At 44.2% G+C, this 22,142-nt stretch overlaps 1 protein-coding gene across 4 annotated transcripts in view; it reads right to left on the bottom strand.

Moving 5' to 3' along the window:
• Positions 1 to 22,142, bottom strand: part of SLC12A1 (solute carrier family 12 member 1) — a 104,635-nt gene that overhangs the window by 9,978 nt on the left and 72,515 nt on the right. For all 4 annotated transcript variants that reach the window (XM_004709417.2, XM_045286453.1, XM_045286454.1 and 1 more), the window contains exons 20-23: positions 14,799 to 14,881; positions 3,653 to 3,796; positions 746 to 877; positions 386 to 497 (exon numbers count right to left, since the gene is read on the bottom strand). In XM_004709417.2, coding sequence (XP_004709474.1) covers positions 386 to 497; positions 746 to 877; positions 3,653 to 3,796; positions 14,799 to 14,881 — 471 coding nt within the window. The remainder of the gene's footprint in view (positions 1 to 385; positions 498 to 745; positions 878 to 3,652; positions 3,797 to 14,798; positions 14,882 to 22,142) is intronic.

Genomic DNA, 22,142 nt, shown 5'->3' with positions numbered 1-22,142 from the left:
ATGGGAGACATCAAGCGTGTGCGTGTGGGGGGGGGAGGGAATGTCTGATGGGACCTACCGTGGCTGGACTGTGGGGGGGGGGGGAGGGAATGTCTTCTGACGGTCCTTCTCTTGGAGAAACCTACTGGTCACAAGGAAATAAACACTATATACACAATCCCAATCCTCTCGTTCAACACGGCAGAGAGCATTCCGTGCTAGATTCCCAGTGGTTAGAGGAAAAAAACTGACACAGATAATTCATTGACCACAGAGCCAAGGGACGGAAGGCCCGTCACGGTAGCTCTGTCTTTAAATCTCTTTCATCTCCAAGTTCTTTACAGAGACCATTGAAGTAACAGGCATCTTGGAGGATCTAGCCGCGTAGGCGCGCTAAGTTGCTTACGCAATTTTTTCTTCTTCGATGCGGTTGATCTTCCCTCCCACGTAGATTCTTAATTTACAGTCTTTCCATTTCTTCCTGATCGTCAAGATGTAGGGGATAAGGAGCGTCAACCCTGGGACAGAGTAAATGATAACAGGAGGGATGAGTCTCTAACGGAAAGGATCTGGATGGCCTGACATCTTTATTCATCCCCTCCCACCCCCCAGCTCCTAAATAACGGACAACCTCAGAGAACACAGACATGTTGTTCTTGAACTGGTACCATTTTCAGATGCCTTCCCCTGCTGGTTGCTAGATTTATCAGCATAGAAGTCCAGCTCCCTGGTGTATGTTCTGATTCTTTTTCTTTCTTTTTTTTACCTCCATCATCAAACAGCCACCAGACATCAATAGTGCCTTTCCCTTGCTTCCTTTTAAACTGGGTGCTGGCTTCCACCAGCTTCTGGTTGAACTCGCCGACATGCATCGACTGGATCGTGTTAATGCTGCTGTCTGAAATGAGAGAGAAAGCGATGCATCTATTTGCCTTTCGAGGACAGAAACAAAGTGGCTTTCCAATAAATCCATCGATGACAGTAGAGGACGTGTTGTGAATTTATAAGCATGTGTTTTTCAATATACGCTTAGGGACAAACACTCATCTCTGTTCTTTGAAAAGGAGAGAAAAAGCTTGAATCTCATCCTGATTTAGTTCGCCCTCAATCTATATATATTTTTTTAATCGAGACTGGATATTTTATGAAAGTTTCCACGACAAAGAGGTAGATTGATTTCGGGTGTATATATTTTTTTTTAACCGAGACTGGATATTTTATGAAAGTTTCCATGACAAAGAGGTAGATTGATTTCGGGTGTCTAGGACTCTATGCCCAGCTTGGAATTTTTTAAAAAAAATCATTTTATTAGGGGCTCATACAACTCTTATCCCAGCTTGGAATTCTTGTGCAGGCATGGTGCAATGCCACATTATCTGAAACCATTGCCAACATATCCCACTTTCCCCAAAGGTCACATCTAAATCAACTTCATTCTCTGAGATGTGTTTGGAAGTAGAACCTGTGGGGAATTGTGTCCCTAGGGACTGAGGTCTTCCTTTGGTCGAGAATTCACTGCTTGAGCTCATGAAGTCCATGAGCATCTGTGTTCTAAAGGTTGGTGGAGGATCCTGCGCTCCATGACCTTTAGGCCCAAAGGTTGTCCTAACTTCCTCCTCTGCTTTCCTTTCAAGAAAGCTCAGGAAGCTAAGAGGAAATCGCTTGACCGCTGTGAATTGCTGCAAAGGAGATAGGAAATGGCTAGGAAACACGCGAAGACAAAATGCCACTACTTGAGTTAGAATTAAGGGTGCCCATAAAATAATGTGTATGTTACTACATACACATTAGTTACATAGGGGCTTCTTGGCCACACTGTATTCATTATTTCTCATTTCTTTGGGAGCTTGCTCTCTTTCAGAGCGATGGTGTCAGTGTGCTGCTTACAATGGATCTGACAGCCTCTTGAGAGCCTCCTCTCTGATCTCAGAGGTTCTGAAGATGCTGCTCTGTCTTTTGCTCTTTCTGTGTTTGGGAGTCTGTCGCTCTGAATCAGTTATCCTATATTGTTCCCAGAGTGTTCAGACCACTGAGAGAGAAAGCACACTTACTGACAGAATGCGTGAGCTTCTGGCCGCACTTAAATGACTTTGTGGCGTGCCCGGGAGCAAGGCTTGTCCTGATCTAGAGCTCAAAAGTGATCGCTCTTCCTTTAGTGTGGGGGCCCTGATTGCTTGACTGAACGTGCTGCCTTTCAGAGATGCACGCATTTGCCACAACCAGTAATGTGCTGCCGAAACAGGCTTTGCATATAAGCAGCAATCCCAGCTTTTATGAAAAAAGACTTGAATCCCCTCTACCCTCCAACCAGAATAGTACTGGGCTCTTACGTCGGAGTTTCCTATTGCCCTTTCAGAGCATGCCACTGAACAGAGCAGGTGCCAGGGCTACTTAATGTGTCTCATGAGTGAAACAAACCACTGTAAAGAAAAGTGGACCATGCTTAGCATCCAGAACAATCTTATTCTAATTTTCACTTCCTGAGAGTCCTAACGTACTTCCAGTTTTAGAACTAAGCATTTTCCTAGAAACGATCACTTTAAGGTTCGTGGGGAATAGTGGATATTCCTGCAGCCCCTGGGATATTCTGGGTACACAGAGAGGCGATGTTGGAATCTCCTGAACGTTCTGCCAATACATACATCAAGTATTATATTACAGGTGAAATGTCATCCAGGGGCTACAGACGGGAACAACAAGCAAACAGAACTTAGAACCTTTTGCCAGTGCTGAGCTTCCTACATGGCTCTGACAGCCCAGACCTGAGACCTGCTAAGTCTCAACGTGGATCCTCTCACAGAGAAGCAATCTTCCTGCAGCCTCCCACCAGAATAGACTTGGGCACGGAAAAAAACCAAACACGTCTTCACATTGCAATACTCAACCGGCAGAGGTCACTGCACACCTCGTCAAACTCTAAACTGCAGTGTGGAGAGAAAGCAGTCTTCAAAGAATCCCACGCTTGAATCCCCTGGTTTCTAGAACTTAAAAACAAAACTAAAACTAAGTAAAGCTTTCCCATTCTTTGGTCCTCACCCCAAGGACATACCCAAAATGAGAGGTAGGTGACACAGCCCTGAAAGATACAATGATCATCTCCACCTCCTGCATTCTAGTTTGTGAAGACAATCCTTTGTTGTTGTTTTGTTTTTGTGGTTCTGATTGGATTTAGCTCTCATAGCCAATACTCAGTCCCCCAAAAGGGGAGGGGCTTAAGCAGTCTGGATATTGGCTCTTCAATCTCAATTCCCTTTCCATCTTATCTAGAAGCTTCTTGTTCAGCACTCTGTCTCCCAAACAAAGATTCTTATTTTATAATAAAGGTGGTTTGCTTGTTTTTCACCAGCAAGGGGAAAATATTTAATGATGCTGATGAAGGACAGCCATTGCGACCTTCACTTCACCCAATGCTCCCAGCCTCTAATATGTAGTGTGTGTCTATGGACATGGACATGTGTGGGGCCACTGTACACGCCGCAACAATGTCCACATGTCCACATCAATGGTCTTGCATATATGCTTCTTCTTCGTAGGCCCTCACTTTAGAAGCTCTGCTTTTCCAAAACATTCCACCCACCCCCTTGGTAGAAATTTCGTGATAGAATCTTTGACCTCTAACGCTGCCCAAGGGGTGGCTCATCTTGTCATCCTGTAGGAGTGTCTATCGACTTACCTTTCTTAGACGCTGCCTTAGTGATGTTCAACTTGCCAGCCTTCTTAAACAAGCCCCGGAGGCCTCCGCCGCCCTCTGCACACTCATTATCCTTGATGGCAGCCTCCAGGGCCAACCGCTCCTGCTCCAGCTTCTCCAATTCATCTGCCCAAAGAGGGAGAAAACAAGACGCTTCCTGAACTCAGAGCAACCTTGTTGTTAGGAACCATCCTCTAACTGTCTTAACGTGAAAAACAGGGCATGCTGTTACAGAGACCCTCCCTGTGTACACAGAGCATCGGGGGCAGGTGCGAGTCCCTTGCTGCAGTCACCATGTCCATCCGCCCTGCTGCACATCTTCCTTCTTCTCGCTGACCTGATACGTGGGGACTTGCCTCCCCTGAGAGCACATGTCCAGCGCTTGTGAGACCCACATTCCAAGGATGAGGAATGAGAAGATTTTTATGAGTGATTGTAGTCAATTCCACTCAGGAGGTCCGAAGGAGGAGCGCAGAAAGGCGGTGGAATGTGTTAAGTTCTCATCCGCGGAGTCACTAGTTTGTCTTTGCAGGAATAACGATGTGTTGCTCTTAAGTCCATTCCTGCTCATGGTGACTCAGCAGGACATATAGAATTGGCCTGCAAGGTACCCCAGGTGGCATGGAAGCAGACTGCCACGTCTTTCTCCCCTCAGAGTGGCCGGTGCCTCCAGGAGGCTGTTGATCCCATCGTACTCATTGCTGGCAGAAAACCAATACCAAACACCAACCGTAGCTGTGCACAGGAGCTCATGTGCCCTGGAAGTCACACACGCTGGAGTCAGATGCTACGTGGCTGGAAGTGGCAACAGTAGAGGACACTGGGTGTCTTTTGATCAGGCACTCCAGCATGCCTCCTGAATTGAAACCTAAAATTTGGGAGCAAAAATGAAAGATAACCAAGCCTTGCAAGAAACTGAACTTTTTGAATAATATGACAGTGGAAAATATCCACCAAGGATTCCTTCCATTAAGCAAGGAAGTGGGTCTGAATTGGGTGACCAAAGCCACAGAAAGAAGAGCTGGATTCTGGGAGCCCTTTGGGTCTCACAACTGTGGTGTCTGCACTACAGTTAAGCGGTGCAGGATTTCTGATCTGGGTTTGCCTCTGATCTCCCCTGGATTTGGAGGGTGGTGAAAAGTTCCTAACTGCTCGGGAGGGCATTGAATCCCTCTCTGACCTCAAAATCAGAGATGTTATGTGTGGATTGTATCCACTCACCCTACTTATTCAATCTGCAAGTAATCAGAGACAGCGATTGTATGAACACAACTGTGGCATCAGGGTCGGAGGAAGGCTTATTAACAACCTTTGACATGCAGATGACACCATCTTGATTGCTCAAAGTGAGGAGGACTTGAAGCACTTGCTGCTGAGATCAAGGGTCGAAGCCTTCAGTATGACTTACAACTCGATGTAAAGAAGACCAAAATCCTCACGACGGGATCAATGGTAACATCATGAGAAATGGAGAAAAGATGGAAGTTGTCAGGGATTTTCTGTCACTTGGATCCACAATCAATGCTCATGGGAGCAGCGGTCACGAGATCAAATGATGCGTTGCATTAGGTAAGTTTGCTGCACCCACCCTCTTGAAAAGCAGTCCCCTTACTTTGAGGACTAAGGTGCACCTGACTGAAGCCAGGGTATTTTCAATCGCCTCCTATGCAGGCGAAAGTTGGACATTGAAGAGGTTGGACATCTTGTGTGGTTTACGCAAGAATCGATGCATTTGAATTGTGGTGCTGGCTAAGAATCTTGAACATATCATGGACTGTCAAAAGAAACAAATCTGTCTTGGAAGAAATACAGCCAGAATGCTCCTTAGAAGTTCGGATTTCGAAACTTTGTCTCGTATACTTTGGACATGCTGTCAGAGGACAGAAATCCCCAGAGAAGGACAGCGTGTTTGCTTAAGGCAAGGTGACCAGACGCCCCTCTTTTGGTGGGACAGTCCCGCTTTTTGGCATTTTTAAAAAGTCCCGATTTTTGGAAAGAATGCACAAGCTAGGGAACGGTCTATTTGGTCCATATAGACCAAATTTTTAATCAAGAACACCACACACACACACACACACACACACACACACACCCCTGCCAATGGTGTCCCGCTTTAAATCTGGTCACCTTAGTTAAGGGGAAGAGGCGTGGAAAAGGGGAAGGCCTTCAACCAGAAGGAGGGACGAGAGCGACTACCGCAAAGGGTTCCAACGTCAGGGACCATTGTGAGGACGGTGAAGGACGGACGAGACGGCGTTTCCGTCTGTTGCCCCTACGCCTGCGCTGAGTCAGCACAGACGCCACAGCACTGCACAGCCACACCAGGGACCTCGATCCACAAACCCCAGTCCCCCTGGATGGGTCCCGGCTATGGTGACCCCAGACACCTCAGAGTAGAACGGCTCCATCCAGTTGGTTCTCCGCTTAATAGAAGATGATCGCCAAGTCTTTCTGCAGCGGCACCACTGCGTGAGTTCCTGTGAACATGTGGGTGGGTAGTAGAGCACGAGCAGCCTAGGAAGCCCAGGAGTTTTCCCACGCACATTGGATTTGGGGTTGATAAGACCCCGGGACCAGTCAAGTGCACTGTGCCAAGCGGATGAGCCTCCTTGCTCCTATGGGGCAAGGGGGCGCTCTGGTCAGCTTCCTTCATCTTTTGCCTTCTGAGAACAGAGCCTTTAGAAAATGAGCAATTACTGGCAAGAGGGTAGAATCCATAGATTCAGTGCTACAAAATACTGGTAAGAATTCTGTAAAGGTCAGCTCTCAGAGCCTGTTGCCTTATCTAGCTGGGAAGCGAGCTATACAAACTCTAGCTTTATCAATTCTGTACTGACTAAATCTGTCAGGACAGTCTCCTCCATAGACGGTGCTGTTATTCAGCCGCCCAGAATTGCCTGGCCCCTTTCCAGGTCTTAGCAATTAATCTTCTGTCAGTGGTATGAGATTTAAGGTCAAATCACCCATGTGATTTCCTCAAAGCGTCAGAGAGTCTCAGGACCATCAACTATAGAAACTGGGGGAAAAGAGATGGATGGTATTAAACCTCAGAAGAGAGCAGCTGACCCCTCACTCTTGGGGGGTGAGTATAGCTGCTTTGCATAGAGGTGAGGGTGGGGGTGCCAGAGGGGCAATAGCTCTGATGCTGGCTTTATGTGTCACAAGGCAAGTCTTCTACTTCTAGGTTTCACAGTTTCTATCTGTGACGTGGAAAAACGATATGCCCCTCCCCCTTTCCTCAGCTTCTTCTCTTTGGTGGAGGATAAACAACAGTTTCTGCAGAGCCCTGTGCAGCACTTGAGGAGAAAACATGAATGCTTTCCACAGGCAGTGCATTTATGCACCTCTGGGAAGGCACTGAGTCATGTCCAGGAAATGGGGTGTTTTAAGCAACCTGGGAGTTATTTGAGCCATTGCTACTGACTGTGTATTCTGTGGGTGCCAGGGACTGTGGGCATTTCACCTACTTCCAAACAATAACAGACAAAGACACTCACTGCCATTGAGCCGACCCAGATTCATAACAACCCTATAAGACAGGGCAGAACTGTTCCTGCGGGTTTCTGAAACTGTACTTCTTTATAGGAGTAGAAAGTCTCATCTTTCTCTCTGAGAGCCGCTGGTCATTTTGAATCGCCGACCTGGTGGTCCACAGTTCAACGCGTAAGGTTGAACTAGGTCACCAAGGAATCTTGTTTTAAGTAGTCATGATTCTGACATGCATGTTGGTAATGAAGCAATTGGCCTCAGGGAGGCTGAGCAACTTATCTGAGGTCACCCAACAAGTGGTAGCGGCGCTGGAGTGGCCCCAGACTCATGGCGACCCCATGTACTGTGAGATTGGACAGTTGAAATTCATGCAGCTTCCCTTAACTGGTTTTTTTTTTTTTTTTTTTTCACAAGTTGTTCATCAGGTCTTTCTTCCTAGTCTACCTCTGCCTGGAAACTTGGCAGAAACGTGTTCAACAGCATAACGGCACTAGCTTTCCCTGACAGATGGGTTGTGGCTGTGCGTGAGGGGCACTGGCTGGGAATTGAACCTGGGTCTTGAACATGGAGGGTGAGGATGCTCCCATTGGCCCACAGCTGTTCCTACCAAGTTACAGGTTTCAGCTGTACAGAGGCCTGCTTGACTCTAGTTCCCGTGTGTGTTCCACTAGAAAGGCCTTCTTCTGGCGTATTCAGATTATTTCAGAGTGGTTTTATGAACCTCTCCCTCTTCAGCATCAAGGGAGCCTCAACATGTGCAGGCACTCGGTAGAAGGTCAAGCCAATCTCCCCCAGGATGGCCACTGAAATGGGTCACTTTCAAGGCAGGACTCTAACGATCCAGAGGTTGTCCCTGAGCAGCAACAGCAGCAACTAGACTTTGTCTTCTGTGTTCCCTGCTATGACCCACCTTCCTGGTACCCCAGCTGTGGGGTAATGTGCAATTTGCAGTCATCTAAAAGCTTTTCTATGGCAACTGTAGAAAGTGCCCTGGGAGGGGGAATCCTTCTTCTTTTCTCTTTTTGGCAGTGGGGGAAATGGTGGTGGTGGTGTCGAGCATGCCCTCTGATTAGCCGCTAATTGTTGTGCGCTCTGTCCTCTAGTTTGGACCAAGGAGGAAAATTATAGTCCTCCTTTGTAACAGTCAGCTGGCTGACAAACTGGAGCTCCTCCAACCATCTGCAAGAAGTTATGTCCTCAGCCCAGCCCCTGCTGGCGGCCAGCAGAGGAAGCGGCAAATCCCAGGCCTGAGAGCCCAAACCAGGTTTTGCTTGAATGGTTCAGCATCACAGACAAGAGGGATGGAGGCTGTCAGGGGGTCTGTTCGAAAGGCTAAAGTGGGCTCTCTTTGCCACTTTGAGCTTTCAGATCCAAGGGAGCCAGGTGGCCACTGCTTGCATGGTGATTATGCAAGTTCTTATTAGAGCTCATTCTTAATTATCCACTTTGTAGGTGATCTCATGGCTCCCTCTGCACATGCCACTTTCCCTCGTTTAGCACTAAGCAGAAGTGATGTTTTGATGATCTGTTCTGAATTATCTATCCAGTAGACTGCCTGACAAGTCAAAAGTAGGCTCTGTGAAAACATGTCCTTCAACAGGCGTGCCAGCCAGCTGATTTGCAAAAGAACATCCTTTATGGGGCTGTGACCCTACCCCTTATGAGGAATGTACCCCAAGTCCAGAAACGGGCCTCAGACATGACCCCGCACACACAAGTTCATGGCAGCCCTAATTTATAACAATGGCTCAAAGGGGGAAACAGCCCGGACCTCCATCAACAAATGGATGGATCAATAAATGGTGGCGTATCCACACAATGGAATCTCACAGCGCCATCAAAGGAAACAGATGCTACAGTAGATGCAGCAATAGAGCCCGAACTCAAAACCCACCATGTTCAATGAACAAAGCCAGGCACAAGAGGTCCCGTGTTGCAGGAGGCCCTGTGTGGGAAAGATGCAGAAGAGAGAAGGCTACAGAGGCAGAACAACGCATTGGTGGCTGCCAGGAGCTGGAGAGAGGTGGGGATGGGAAGACATGGTTGAAATCGGTGAAGGGTTTTATTCAGAACTAGACGGAGGTGGTGGTTGCCTAACATCGTGATGGCAGGAAAGGCCCCTTGACATTCATGGCTCATTTTATGCGATGTCAATGTCACCCCCAAAACATGATTTTTTGGAAGTGTGTTGTCAGCCACAAGGAGGGGGCGGGTCAGGAGGGGGGAAGATGAGGCAGAGATGTGTGGCTAGATGAGGTGACCTGCATTTCATTCAGCTCACAATGGAGATGACGGATCACATCTCTACTGGGACCGTCACTGCCGCTACTACCCAGGATCGTGTTGGATTCCCAACTGGATAACAACAGTGCTGGTAGGATTCTCCCTGTTTTACCAAGAAGGAAACCTGGGCTGTCCAAGTTCAAGTGGCTCAGCTAGTGATCCAACTCACTGCTTTCGATTCTGGCTCATTTGCTTTACCATCTTTCTTCAGCATGATACCCTGGCCACTAGCATCTGCTTGGAACCCCAGTCTGCATTTTCCCAAGAAACCATCTGGGATCCCTTCATCCAAATTAACCTCTTTTACCTTCCCACAATGTGGAACCCTCGTGGTGCAGTTGTTAAGCATGGTTGACAGTTCAAAACCACCAGCAGCCCCGTGGGAGAAAGACTGGACTTTCTACTCTTGTAAACAGTTACAGGTTCAGAAAGCCACAGGAGCTCAGTATCAGTCAGCATTGACTCAATGGCAGAGAGGGAGTTACATTCCTACAATACTACTTGCACCTTCCAGTCAAGTCCAGTAATGTCTGCTCAGAATAGGCTCCAGGGCAGTGAGCGTTTAATAAGGTGACCAGACGTCCCACTTTTGGCGTGACAGTCCTGATTTTTAACAATTTTCCCCGCATCCCACGATGTTTTTAAAAAGTCCCGATTTTTGGAAAGAAGGCACGACAAGCTAGGGTATATGGTTGTCGGCTGCCATGTGGCTATTTCGCCAGGATATGAGTTTTATCAATGGTGTCCCGCTTTTATCCGGCTCTACCAATGTTAAAATCTGGTCACCTTAAAAGTTTAGATGGATATCTGCCTTGACACAGAGTTTTAAGATACATGTCTATTGTACTTCCACTAGAAAGCAAATTATTGGAGGGCAGCCTTGTGTCATATTGTGTTATGGTCGAGTACTGAGTGTTTACTTTGTGCTAAGAACACTGCCAACCATGTTCCAACCATCACCTTTTTTCATCCGAAAGAACACATCTATGAGGTAGATACTCTCATGATTCCCACTTGACAATGTGGGAAGTGGTACACAGAGAGGGTGAATATTTGACGAAGGTCACACAGAGAAAAAGTATCAATACTAAGATTTGATCCCAAGTCTATCTGATTCCAAAGAATAAACTTGAACTTCATGTATTTTCACCCATGTTCTTCACTGAAATTCCTCTCCCTGCTAGTGTCAAAGATTTGCACATGATATGCACCTAAGAATCATTTGTTGAAATAAATAAAATAATACATCAATTCCATTTCATATAGTTCAATCATTTTGAAAAAATTATCTTCATAAAGAATGAAAAGAAAAACAAACAAAATAAAAGAATAAAAAATAAGCAAAGGTTGTTAGGGATTGGGGATGGAGAAATTTGAATAGATGAATAGGTTCAGCAGATATAATGTTTATAAAAATTATAGTAATATTGTATGTATATAAACTTATAACCACCACCACCACCCAAAATCCCCCAAGACTATAAATCTTTATGGGAGAAGACAACTTCATCTTTCTCCCTAGGATTCCTAGGTGGGTTTGAACCACTGATCTTGTAGTTAGCACCATTAGGCTCTTACCAAGTTCTAAAATGTGGGGTTACTAAGCACTGTTGGTATAAGCAAGTAAAAACATAGAGCAGGTGGGATTAATCAGAAGAGTGGGTGGCAAGTGGAGAAGAAGAGTCCTAGATTGGGCCTCAGGTTGTGCTAAAAGCAACCAGCAAGTACACACACACACACACACACACACACACACACACACACACACCTAACCTGCTGCTGTGGTGTCCATTCTGACTCATGGTGACACCACGTGGTGCAGACAGAGGAGCAGGGTTCCAGGGAGCTCTGCTGGCTGTCATCTTTACAGAAGTAGATTGGCTGGCCTTCTTTCTCTGAATGGGTGTTCCCTGGCCACGTTAGACCACCCAGAGACCTTGGCCGGCAGGACTAGACCACTGGAAATGGTAGTCCTCCATACGAGATCATTTCACAGCATAGCATGGCATAGCATTGCGATGAGCACAAGAGTAGAGAGCAAGGGGTAAGCACATGCATATAAAAGCCTGCTGTTTCCTCTTTCCAATGTTTTAAGAGAACCCAAGAGATTCTGATGGCACAGGGGGAAGAAATTAGACCTACAAGTTCTATCAGTTAAATGTGGGGTTTTTTGGTGCCCATTTCTTCATTTCTAGTCCTCAAACAATTCCTATAGTAAGAACAAAGAGTCACTTCTGGGCCGGGCCTTCATGGAAATGTTTAAACCTTCTGAACAGTTGTTATTGTTTTCAGCAAGTTATCAGTTGGTTCTGGTATGGCCATCGGCTGGAGGGACTACGATCTGAAATTCAATTTAGTTGTTAAGATCGCCTAAACTTGTATTCCCTGTCATTTCTGTGAAGGTGTGTTTTAGACATAGGCAGGTGTCCACACATGAGAATCTGTATCGAATCTCAAGCATAGAGAGCGATCAATTATCTGACCACAGAAGGGAAGGAGGCCCGATGGGGAGTCGCCTGCCCTCCCAGGTCACAGCATCCATTCTCTTTATTAATTATTAAATTATGAGTCTTTCCTTGGGCCATCAACTCTAAGCAGCAACTGCCCCTGTGAATCAATATGCTGCGCCCCAGGTGAAGTCTAGCTGAATGGAAGGCAGGAAGCCATCCTGCAGTGGTTGCCTTCCAATCAAGTAATTATTTACTACACTGCCATCTGTCTTTATTTTGCTCAGCGACTTGATCAGACACAGCAGTATCCCGTCCTCCGAGATGGTCATAAATTGCCTAGTACTTACACGGAATACTGGACCACAATCTATTGCAAATCATGTTTCATCACTTGACTTCCTACCAGTACAATTTACATTCGCTGTTATAGTTGGCAAACGTGCTAAATACCCCTAGGAAATGAACAATAGGAAATACAGCATTTGTGCATCTGTGTGTTGTTGGACAATAAATTAATTTATTAAGAGAAACGATAAGCTACCAGTATTGAACGAGTTGCTGTAGTATATAAGTTATAATGTTATGAGCATCGATCTTACTTATATGACAAGTTATTCTCCTCACATATTCCTGGGTCGCAGTATAGAAATAATTGTCATTAGCTGGTAAATTACCTATAATGCTGATTTCCATTCACTGCTTTATTAACTACGGTATATGGGCACTCTGAATTGCCATATTTTCTTTAAATTATAATCTGTGATGACACTGCGGTGCTCATGTTGGGAAAGCTTTGATGATGATCATTAACATACTGCAATGCAATACTTAAGATTTATCAGGCTCTTATTAAGCCCTAGCCTATAGTATCCTATAATGAAATGGAAGCTTATTTCTTCTGACTCAAAACCTCATTTGAAGTTTGTGTCCTAAATGACAGAAGCTCCAAAACAATACATGGAAATGTAGCATAAAGTTAATTCTGGTCATTATGCTGTTGCCTTTTTTTTTTCTTTCCCCGTATGTTCTTCATGGAGTTGTGGGTTGCGGTTGTTGTTGCTTTTTCGGTTCACTCTACATAGTTGGTCCTTATAATTATTTTATTAGCACCCACTGTATTTTCCCTTTCTTGGCTAAGTAGCAGAAGTATTTCAAACATCAAAGTTGATTTAAATAGGATACGTCCCCTGGGAAACTAAAAGGGGATGCAGTTTGCTGCCGGGTTTCTTTCAGAAATACTGCAGAATTCAGACACCCTATTGCTTTGTAGAACGAAACGGATGGTGCATTTTGGTGGCTCGGGTCAATATTTTTCACGACATTTTATCTTTCAGCTTGCAGAGATCAGCATTCCATACAAAGCCAATGTGTATTCTGAATACAAACTGTATATTGTATGCTCATTTTATCACTGGGGGAGGAGACACATATCAAAGCAAGCCTAAGATGTTACCAGCAGAACAGGTCTTTGCATTTTAGCATTTTGTGATCAATCACCCTCAGTGGCAATCTTCCATAGACAGGCCGTCTTGGCATTGGAATCTTAAGGATACATGGAAATAGCTTTGACCCATTCTCAGATCTCAAATTTCACCGTTGCTTTTATTACAGCATAGAACCCGAGTGGCATAGTGGTTATGCATTGGGCTGCTAACAGCTGAGTCAGCAGTTCAAAACCCCTAGCCGCTCTGTGGGAAAGACAAGAATGTCTCCTCCTGTAAAGACTTACAATCTCAGAAATCCACAGGCTACCTTGTCCTATAGGGTCACTATAAGTCAGATTCGACTGATGGCAATGAGTTCTTTTTAAAAAAAATCATTATTTAAGTCATTGTTAAAGATAGTACCGAGATAGAATAGCAGATTGCCTTCAAAGAGCTATCAGTCTGAATTTCAGCTCTACTAACACTAAACCTTGTGGGTTGTGGAAAAGCCTCAATGGTATCAGCTTTAAAAAGGGCACAACAATGGTATTTTCCTGACAGAATAGTTGGGAAGATAAATGGTATAATACGCAGATTTGTGAACATGAAGTATAATATTTAGTACCTAATAGGTGCTTGAGAATATTAGATGTTGTTACTAATTGATGAAATTCTATAGCCAAGTGCTTCATCATAGTGCTACCAAGAGCTCTTTGATATATAGTAAGTACATTTTCCACCACCATCACCCGCCCAATGTCTGCTGAACTAAGGAAATTAACATGTAACTAAACGTTAGGTTCATGTCTTCAGTGGGGTTAGTATTCGTTTGATCTTATAGTGAAGTTCAGATGAGGAGAGAAGCCGTAGCTTGGTGTACTGGCCTAAAATAGCAGCAGCTTTTTAGAAGTGGCCATAAAGCCATATGCACAGGATATATTTACATTTTAAGACAAACAAGCATACCAAATTCCCTGCCATGAAAAAGCAGAGCCACTAATCTGAATTAGTGTTTCTGCCTCCTGCTTAGATTAGCGATTCACAGCATAATACACCCAGGCTCATTTCCATGTTAGCTACAAAGCCAATCATAGAGTCCTAAAAACAAAAAGCATGTTTTCCCAAAGAAAGAATTAATCTTCATTTTCTAAAACACCTTGCAGAAATTAATTTGGCAGGTTATTTTACCGATGGTGTTTATTTTCAGTGGTGCTGGCTTTGGGTGTCCGTGATAAGAAAAATAATGGATGGGTACCTTGAGATCTTTGATATTTCTGGTGCGCAGGACCAAGGCCAGTTAAGTTGGGCGGGAAGGAAGCTTGGGAGGAGCAGCATGCACACCCAGGGTCAGCCCTGGGGGGCAAGCGCCATGGTGGGCAGTTTGTCAGTAGCTCCACCGATGTGTACTTAGTATCTGGAATAGTACTGACTTCGAGTAGGTGTTCAGTCAGTATTTGTAGGTGGAACAAAAGAAGTACATACCTTGCACCTGGAGCACCTGAGAGATGTCAAATCCTTGGCTGATTCTGACGATGACCACACCAATCTCAAAATCAAATGCATCACTGAAAGTGAAGTAAAATCGTTAGCGAGTTGAATGACTCCTGTAGTCCTCACATTGTGAGCAAATATGCCACGTGCTCCTAGGATTTTGATCTAAAGGTCAGCTATTGACCATTACACTTTAGAATATAGCTGGAAACTGGTGACTCTTCCGCTGGTTTCTTCTCTCTTTTATCCCTTTTAACAATATATCCTTGCTATAGCCAAACCAAAGCAAAGCCAGCTGCCCTCCCATCGATTCCGGCTCCTGGAGAGCCATGCTGCACAGGACAAGGGAGCTCCGTGGTGTTCTCAGGGAGGTGAGCTCAGAAGCAGAGCATCAAGCCTGTCCCCTGAGGCACTTTTTCCCAGTCCTAGAGACCTTGGCTGCCTGTGCACCTCTATCCTGGCGGGTAGTGGTGACTAAATCATTCATTCTGGAGCAACTCGATTAAAATAATACTATCGATTTCAATTCTGACTTAGGGATTTCCAGGTACTTCTAAAACAATAGATTCCTTTATAAGGAAAAAGAAGCAATGGCTGAAATAAGAGCAGAGCATTTTCAATGCTACATTTCCAAACTCAAACTCTCTGCCTTTGAGTCCACGCTGACTCATGGTGACCTTATAGGACAGGGTAGAACTGCCTCTATGGTTTTCCAAGACGGTAACTCTTTACAGGAGTAGGAACCCTTTCTCCTGAGGAACAATTGGTGGTTTTGAACTGTGGACCTTGCAGTTAGCAGCCCTTAACATAACCACTACGCCAACAGGGCTCCTCTTTCAAGCTACATAGACAGACCCTATCAGCAAGTTCCTGCCTGAAAATCTTTTCAATTCCTCTCAGGAACTTCCACCATTGACTCTGGACAGGTCATTCAAGGAAATACTTTTTCACAGCAACTCAATGTAGCTGAAGATAGCTCTTGTGTATACTCTACATGCAATCAATGGGATTTGATTCTCTAGAAAGGTTCTCTCTGCCTTATCTCTGTTTCTGTAGAATATTTTTTCTCTAGTCCTAAATAGGGAGCCAAGACAATTAATACTTTGAGTTCATAAAACATGTTATTCTCAGGCGTTCTTTTGTTCGATCGAGCCACGCTGTTGCTTGTCACTGGTTTTCAATGGACAAAGTAAATCTGGTTTTTCAGATAATGATATAAATAAGCTCGATGCAATATGAAAAACTAATATAAAAATTCAAACCACAAATGATCTTCACAAAACAAAGCTGATCTGTGTTAGCAAACATTGGCAGATCATAAATTCTTGATCAGCAAATGCTTAATTGCCTTCGATTACAAAAAAATGGATACTGTGGTCAACCAAAAATGAATTGCATTCTGAGTTAATCAAAATAATGCCTCCCCAACAATATCTGTGTCCTACTTGCCAAAACCGGTGAATATGCTGTTACAGGGCAAAGGGGACTTTACAGGGGCAGGTAAGAAGTTTTGTTACAAAGGGTCTTAACATACGAGACCTTTTTTATATATCCCAAGGTGATCTGGGTATATATAGTAGGGCCTGATGTAACCCCAAGCACTGGCATCAGATGCAGGGTGCGAACCATACCTCGTGACAATGCTGGGGGTAAGGGGCAGGGGTGACAGGAAAACGACTGCTTGTCAAAGTTTTGTGCAATGTTTCAGCAGAAATTCATTCATTTGTTTGTTTATTAAAAAAAACCCTGTAGTTAGTTATAACAATAAAGACAATTTTCATTAACCCAGCTTACATATATAAATATATATATAATGCTATAAGTTTATGTTAACCGACTTTTTAAACCTTCTAATGCCCTCCAACCCTTCATCTGCCATTTATCCTACTGTGGGGCTTACATGTTGCTGGGCTACTAGAAGCCATGTCACTGGGATTTCAAGTAACAGCAGGGTCATCCATTGTGGACAAGTTTAAATGGAGCTTCCAACTAAAACAGACTAGGAAGGAGAACTGGGCAATCTACTTCTGAAAAAATTGGCCAGTGAAAAACTTATGATGAGGGGTGGGACGTTGTCTGAAATGGTGCGTAACAATGAGCTCCTCAGATTGGAAAGTATTTAAAGGGAAAAGCTGCCTTCTTAAAGTAAAGTTGACTTTAATGATATGAATGGAATAAAGTTTTCAGGACCTTTTTTGATTTGGCATGGTTTATTGATGTGGCATGGCTCAAAATGAGAAGCAACAGGTAGAAACCTGCATTAATAATCATAATGTGGAAAATCAAAGCATGAATCTAAGAAAATTGGAAGACATCAAGAGTGAAATGGACACCCAAAGGCATTAGTGTGCTGAAATAGATTGGTACTGGATCTTTTGGACACTCAATTACTCTACAATGCCAAGAATTACAAATCGAAGCAGAATAGCATCACATCTTTGTCAGAAAGAACATTTTGAGATCTGTCATGAAACACTGCTGTCAGTGACAGAATAGTATCCATATGCCTATAAGGGAGATCAGCTATTATAGCTATTATTGAAACTTAAATACCAACATTAAAGTCAAGGATGAAAAGATTAAAGATTATTATCAACTTCTGAAGTTGAAATTGATCAAGCATGGACTGTGGAAGTTGGACACAAAGAGGAAGGATTGGAAGTAGGAAAATGCAGACAGAAATGATGCCAGATTGATAGCATTTGATAAGACCAGCATATATTCCTTGCAAATATAGTTTCAACAACATAAATGGCAATTATACATGTGGGTCTCATCAGATGGAATAGACAGGAATCAAGTCAACTCCAGCTATGGAAAAAAATTATGGACATGCTAAATCAATATCATCACTCAGAACAAGGCCAGTGGCTAATTGCTGAACAGATTATCAGTTGCTCATAGCAAGTTCAAATGGAAGAAAATGAAAACAAATTCACTAGAACCAAAGTATGATCTTGGGTCAATCACACATATAACTACTCCAACGAGCGCCAGGCTGAAAGGAGACAAGAACCTTTCTTCTATTCTAAGAGCCAACAGACTTGAGGTGGTTTCTTTGTTCAAAGAAAAAAAAGACAAATATTCATATTATATATTATTGTAAAAGTATCCCACATTGATAGTAATGCTGTGTTTTACTTTCCTAAAATAACAGAGAACTGGGAAGGGAAATATAATGTGTATAAATTGTTATTGTCTTGCTTCTCTGCTAGCCATGGGACTAAGATAGTAATCATTTCATTTTGCCAAGGAAGCTAGGTTTTAACCATGAATTTTATTACCAAGAAGTCATTCTTTTACTTTGTTATAAAAGTCAAAGCTCTCTTCAGCTCAGTATTGACTAGGTTTGATTATTTGAAGATGTCTGATCCCAAAAAGATTTACAGCTTTAGAAATACTATATAGGATTGCTGTGAGTCAGAATTTGTTTATGACAATTTTTAAAAAATAAGTCAGAATAGATTCATTTGCAGTGGGCTTATTGATATTTTCTTATTTGATTCTTCAGTATATTTTGGATGGGGGGGGTTGGAAGATAATTCAAAGTACTTTTGTATCAAATAATGGGCAGTTTGATTGAAGATTTAGACTTTATTTTTCCATAATTGCTTATTTTTGCTTCCACTACCTCTTTTGTTCCAAGAGGTGACAGTGAAATTAGAATGAAAAATCTGTATACCAGAACACAGACAAAATTTATTTCTAAGACTGTCTGGCTAGCAACTGACCATGAGACTCTGGGTGCCCTCCAATGGTGTTGGCTGATGCTGTAAGACTGATCACCTGGCTTTGCTTTAAGTTAGTGCATTGTTGCTGAGCACCACCAAAAGCCACCATGGCCCCACTTGGAGTCCAAGTCTTACACATTTGGAAAGCACAATTCAGGAGATTTCACTGAATACATAAGGTCCCTATATTTCTACTAAGTTAATTTGTACTTTGTCAGTAACACATATAATTTCAGAAAACTAATTTCTTGTACTTCTTTAAATAGAATGAATATTAGAATGCTGTTGTTCAGAAATTGCATATGTATCCCTGAAATAATGATCAAGGGGATGCTCTTTCTAGTAGAGGGCAGAGGAAACAGAGAGGTATAAGGAGCACTAAGGATATGCTTTGAAGGGATGCAGATTTCTTCTCTGTATAGTTATGGACCTCTAAGTATGGCTGTACTGCTTAGACATATTCTGTATTCAGTGGTATAAAATCAGGGCAAAGCCTGACTCCAGAAAAAGGAGAGCTTTCATGTGCAGAGGTGATTACTGGGGAGGATAGCATGGCCCCTCTTAAGAGTAGTTTGGGGAGACTTCTGGGAAGATGGCGACTGAGTAACACATACCAGAGGGACCCCACAGAAATCAGTGTAGGAAAGTTACTAAGAGGGAAATTCCACACTGCTGGGTCACAGAAGGAGCATCATAAGATAAGTAGGCACAGATCCACTAGGTTTTGAGGAGCTGGGGGCTTTTGGCTTACCACAGTGGAGGCCGGCTAGGGTTTGACCTTAGCCCCACCACTGTCTGGGCCAGAGGTGGAAGCAGGGGCTTTATCTCAACACAGCCACAGCTTGTCACTGCCTCGGGGAAGGGATTAAACCCCTCCAGCCCCATGGTCAGTGCTCAGGGCTCAGCTATAGTGTTACTCCCCGCAGCCCTCTCTTCTCTCTATCCTCACACAGACTCAGCAGGCTTAGTTTTTTTTCTTTTCTTTTTCTCTCACGCACCACTGCCGACCTCCAGACCACTCCCCTTAGCCTATTTATGCCTGTCCTCCACCTAGCTTGGAGAGCTCCACCCTCTGTAGTGTAACCCAAGGCTGGGAAAGCCTGCCCAATTTCTTCCTGGGGAAATTCCACCTGCCTGCCCTCTGCAGTGCTTAACAGGTGGCTGGGGAAAAACCGCCCACTTTCTCTGGGGGAAATCTCGGCCACTTTCTCTGGGGGAAATCCCGCCCACTTTCTCTGGGGGACATCCTGCCTGCTTAGCTGGGGGAGCTCCTATCCATCCTCTGTGGTCCCATATGACTGAGGGAACTTCCTCCCACCTGCCGTAGTTCCTCTCACAGCTTAAGGCAGCTCAGCCAATCCTTGCCAGTGTTCCATGCTGCTGTCTGAACCTCTGCCCAACCTCCGCAGTGATCTACTTTACCAGGGCAATTCCGCCCACCATTCACGGTGCTCTACACCAAAATGGGCAACCCACTAGCCTTCTCTGGCACTCTCATTGCAGCGGGAACCCCCACACTTTCTCTGTGGTGCCCCCAGCTGCTGTGGGCCACACCATCAAGGCTTCTTGTGAGATCACCAAGTACAGCACCATCCTTGTGGGTCCACAATAATCCAATCAGCGTCTCCTGAGAAGACCATCCAACTTACCCTCCAAGTAACAGAATACTGTTTGACTAGGGAAAGAGTGAAGCCACAGGAGGATAACGTGGTAGGCCAATTCCATCGTGAAATTAGCTGCAAGCAGTTCAAAGAAGCATTCCTACGAGTCTCCCAGAGAGAGCTAGTGATCTTCGACTCCCTGGAAAATGCCACCTGTCTCCTCTAAAACAAGGCAATGCAAACAGCAATCAGCCCCAACGACCTCAACAGAAAAACAGGAGAAACAACAGGCAATGGCAGAAGATGTCCTGAACCTAACAACGTGCATAGAAGAAGCAGACATTGAGTTGCTACAGAAATTTTCAGAATGCTGCTTGGAGTCATACAGGATATGAAGTAAACAATACAGGAAAAGGATGAAATGATAAGGGAGATAAAGTCCATACACCAAAGGGAAGTACAAGAACTTAGGGAGGAGATAACAAAAACCAGTAGCAGATGCACTGGTGTCGCAAATCAACTGGAGGAAACAGAGAGCCGCACCAGTGACCTAGAGGACGCCAGGCAGACTTTAACAAATGCGAACAAAAACTAATAAGATCATCAGAGAAGCTGAAGAAAACCTAAGAGCAAAAGAACAACATCAGAATACTTGGATTACCAGAGGAAGACAAACAAAGATGTCAATGGCAACAATAATGAGAGAATTCTTGGAGGCAAACTTCCCCAGCTTAATGAACGAAAAACAGGCAACCATTCAGGAGGCTGAAAGAACACTAGCTAGCCTGAATCCCAAGAAGTCACCAAGGCACATAATAGTTAAACTATCCAACTTTGAGGAAATGGAGAAAATTATGAGAGGAGCTAGGGAAAAACAGGCAGTCACATATAAAGTTTCCAAATAAGAATATGCTCAGACCTATCAGCAGATACTATGAAGAAGACGAGAGAGTGGAGTAAAATATTCCAAAAATCAAAGGAAAATAACACAAACCCAAGAATACTCTACCCAGCTAAATTATCTATCATGATAGAGAAGTAAGAGTCTTCCCAGACAAAAAAACTCAAAGAAAGCATTAGAAGAAACCCAGTCCTACAAAAGATCCTTGCCGGCACAGTATGAGCAGAAAAATAGCACTCACCAAGCAAAAATAAGAGACCGCCACATAGAACAACCCCACCCAGAAGGCGACAAAGAGAAAACAGCCCCCAAAATAGCATTGGCTTAAGGGTGGAAAGAAGTCCAGAGTGAAATACACACATGCATAACACACGAATAAGAAAGAGAAGTAGGCAGTCTGTGTGATCATGAGGTGTCGATCGGATCAGGTAACAGGCATCTAAGACCCAGAATAAAACCATACCCAAGGTGAATGGGGGTGGGGGGTATGGAGTAGAGACACAATGCCCCTCTGTAGACAATTGGACATCCCCTCACAGAGGAGTCACAGGGAAGAGATGAGTCAGTCAGGGTGCAGTATAGCACTGATGGAACACACAACTTTCCTCTAGCTTTTTGGTGCTTCCTTCCCCACACTATCATGACATCAATTCTACCTTACAGATTGGATTAGACCAGAGCAATGCATACTGCTACAGATAAGAGCCCGCAACACAGGGAATCCAGGATAGATAAACCCCTCAGGGCCAACTAGGAGAGTAGAGATATCAGGAGGATTAAGGGAGGTTTGGGGGAGAAAAGAGGAATTGATCACAAGGATCAAACTAGAACCCCCTCCCAGGGAGATGAATAACAGAAAAGTGGGTGAGGAGCGATGGAGGACGATGTAAGATATGAAAATAATAATCTTTAACTTATCAAGGGTTTGTGAGGGGGCGGGCAGGAGAGGGAGGGCGAAGAAATGGGGAGCTGATATCAGGGGCTCAAGTGGGAAGAGAATGCTTTGAAAATGATGATGGGGGCATATGTGCAAATGTGCTTGACACATTGGAGGAATGTCTGGATTGTGATAAGAGATGTAAGAGCCCCCAATAAATGTTTT

The sequence above is a fragment of the Echinops telfairi genome, unplaced genomic scaffold (assembly GCF_000313985.2).
Source record: "Echinops telfairi isolate 266 unplaced genomic scaffold, ASM31398v2 ScPeMD7_8;HRSCAF=38, whole genome shotgun sequence".
Taxonomy (NCBI): Eukaryota; Metazoa; Chordata; class Mammalia; order Afrosoricida; family Tenrecidae; genus Echinops; species Echinops telfairi.
This window is presented reverse-complemented; position numbering and strand designations above follow the sequence as displayed.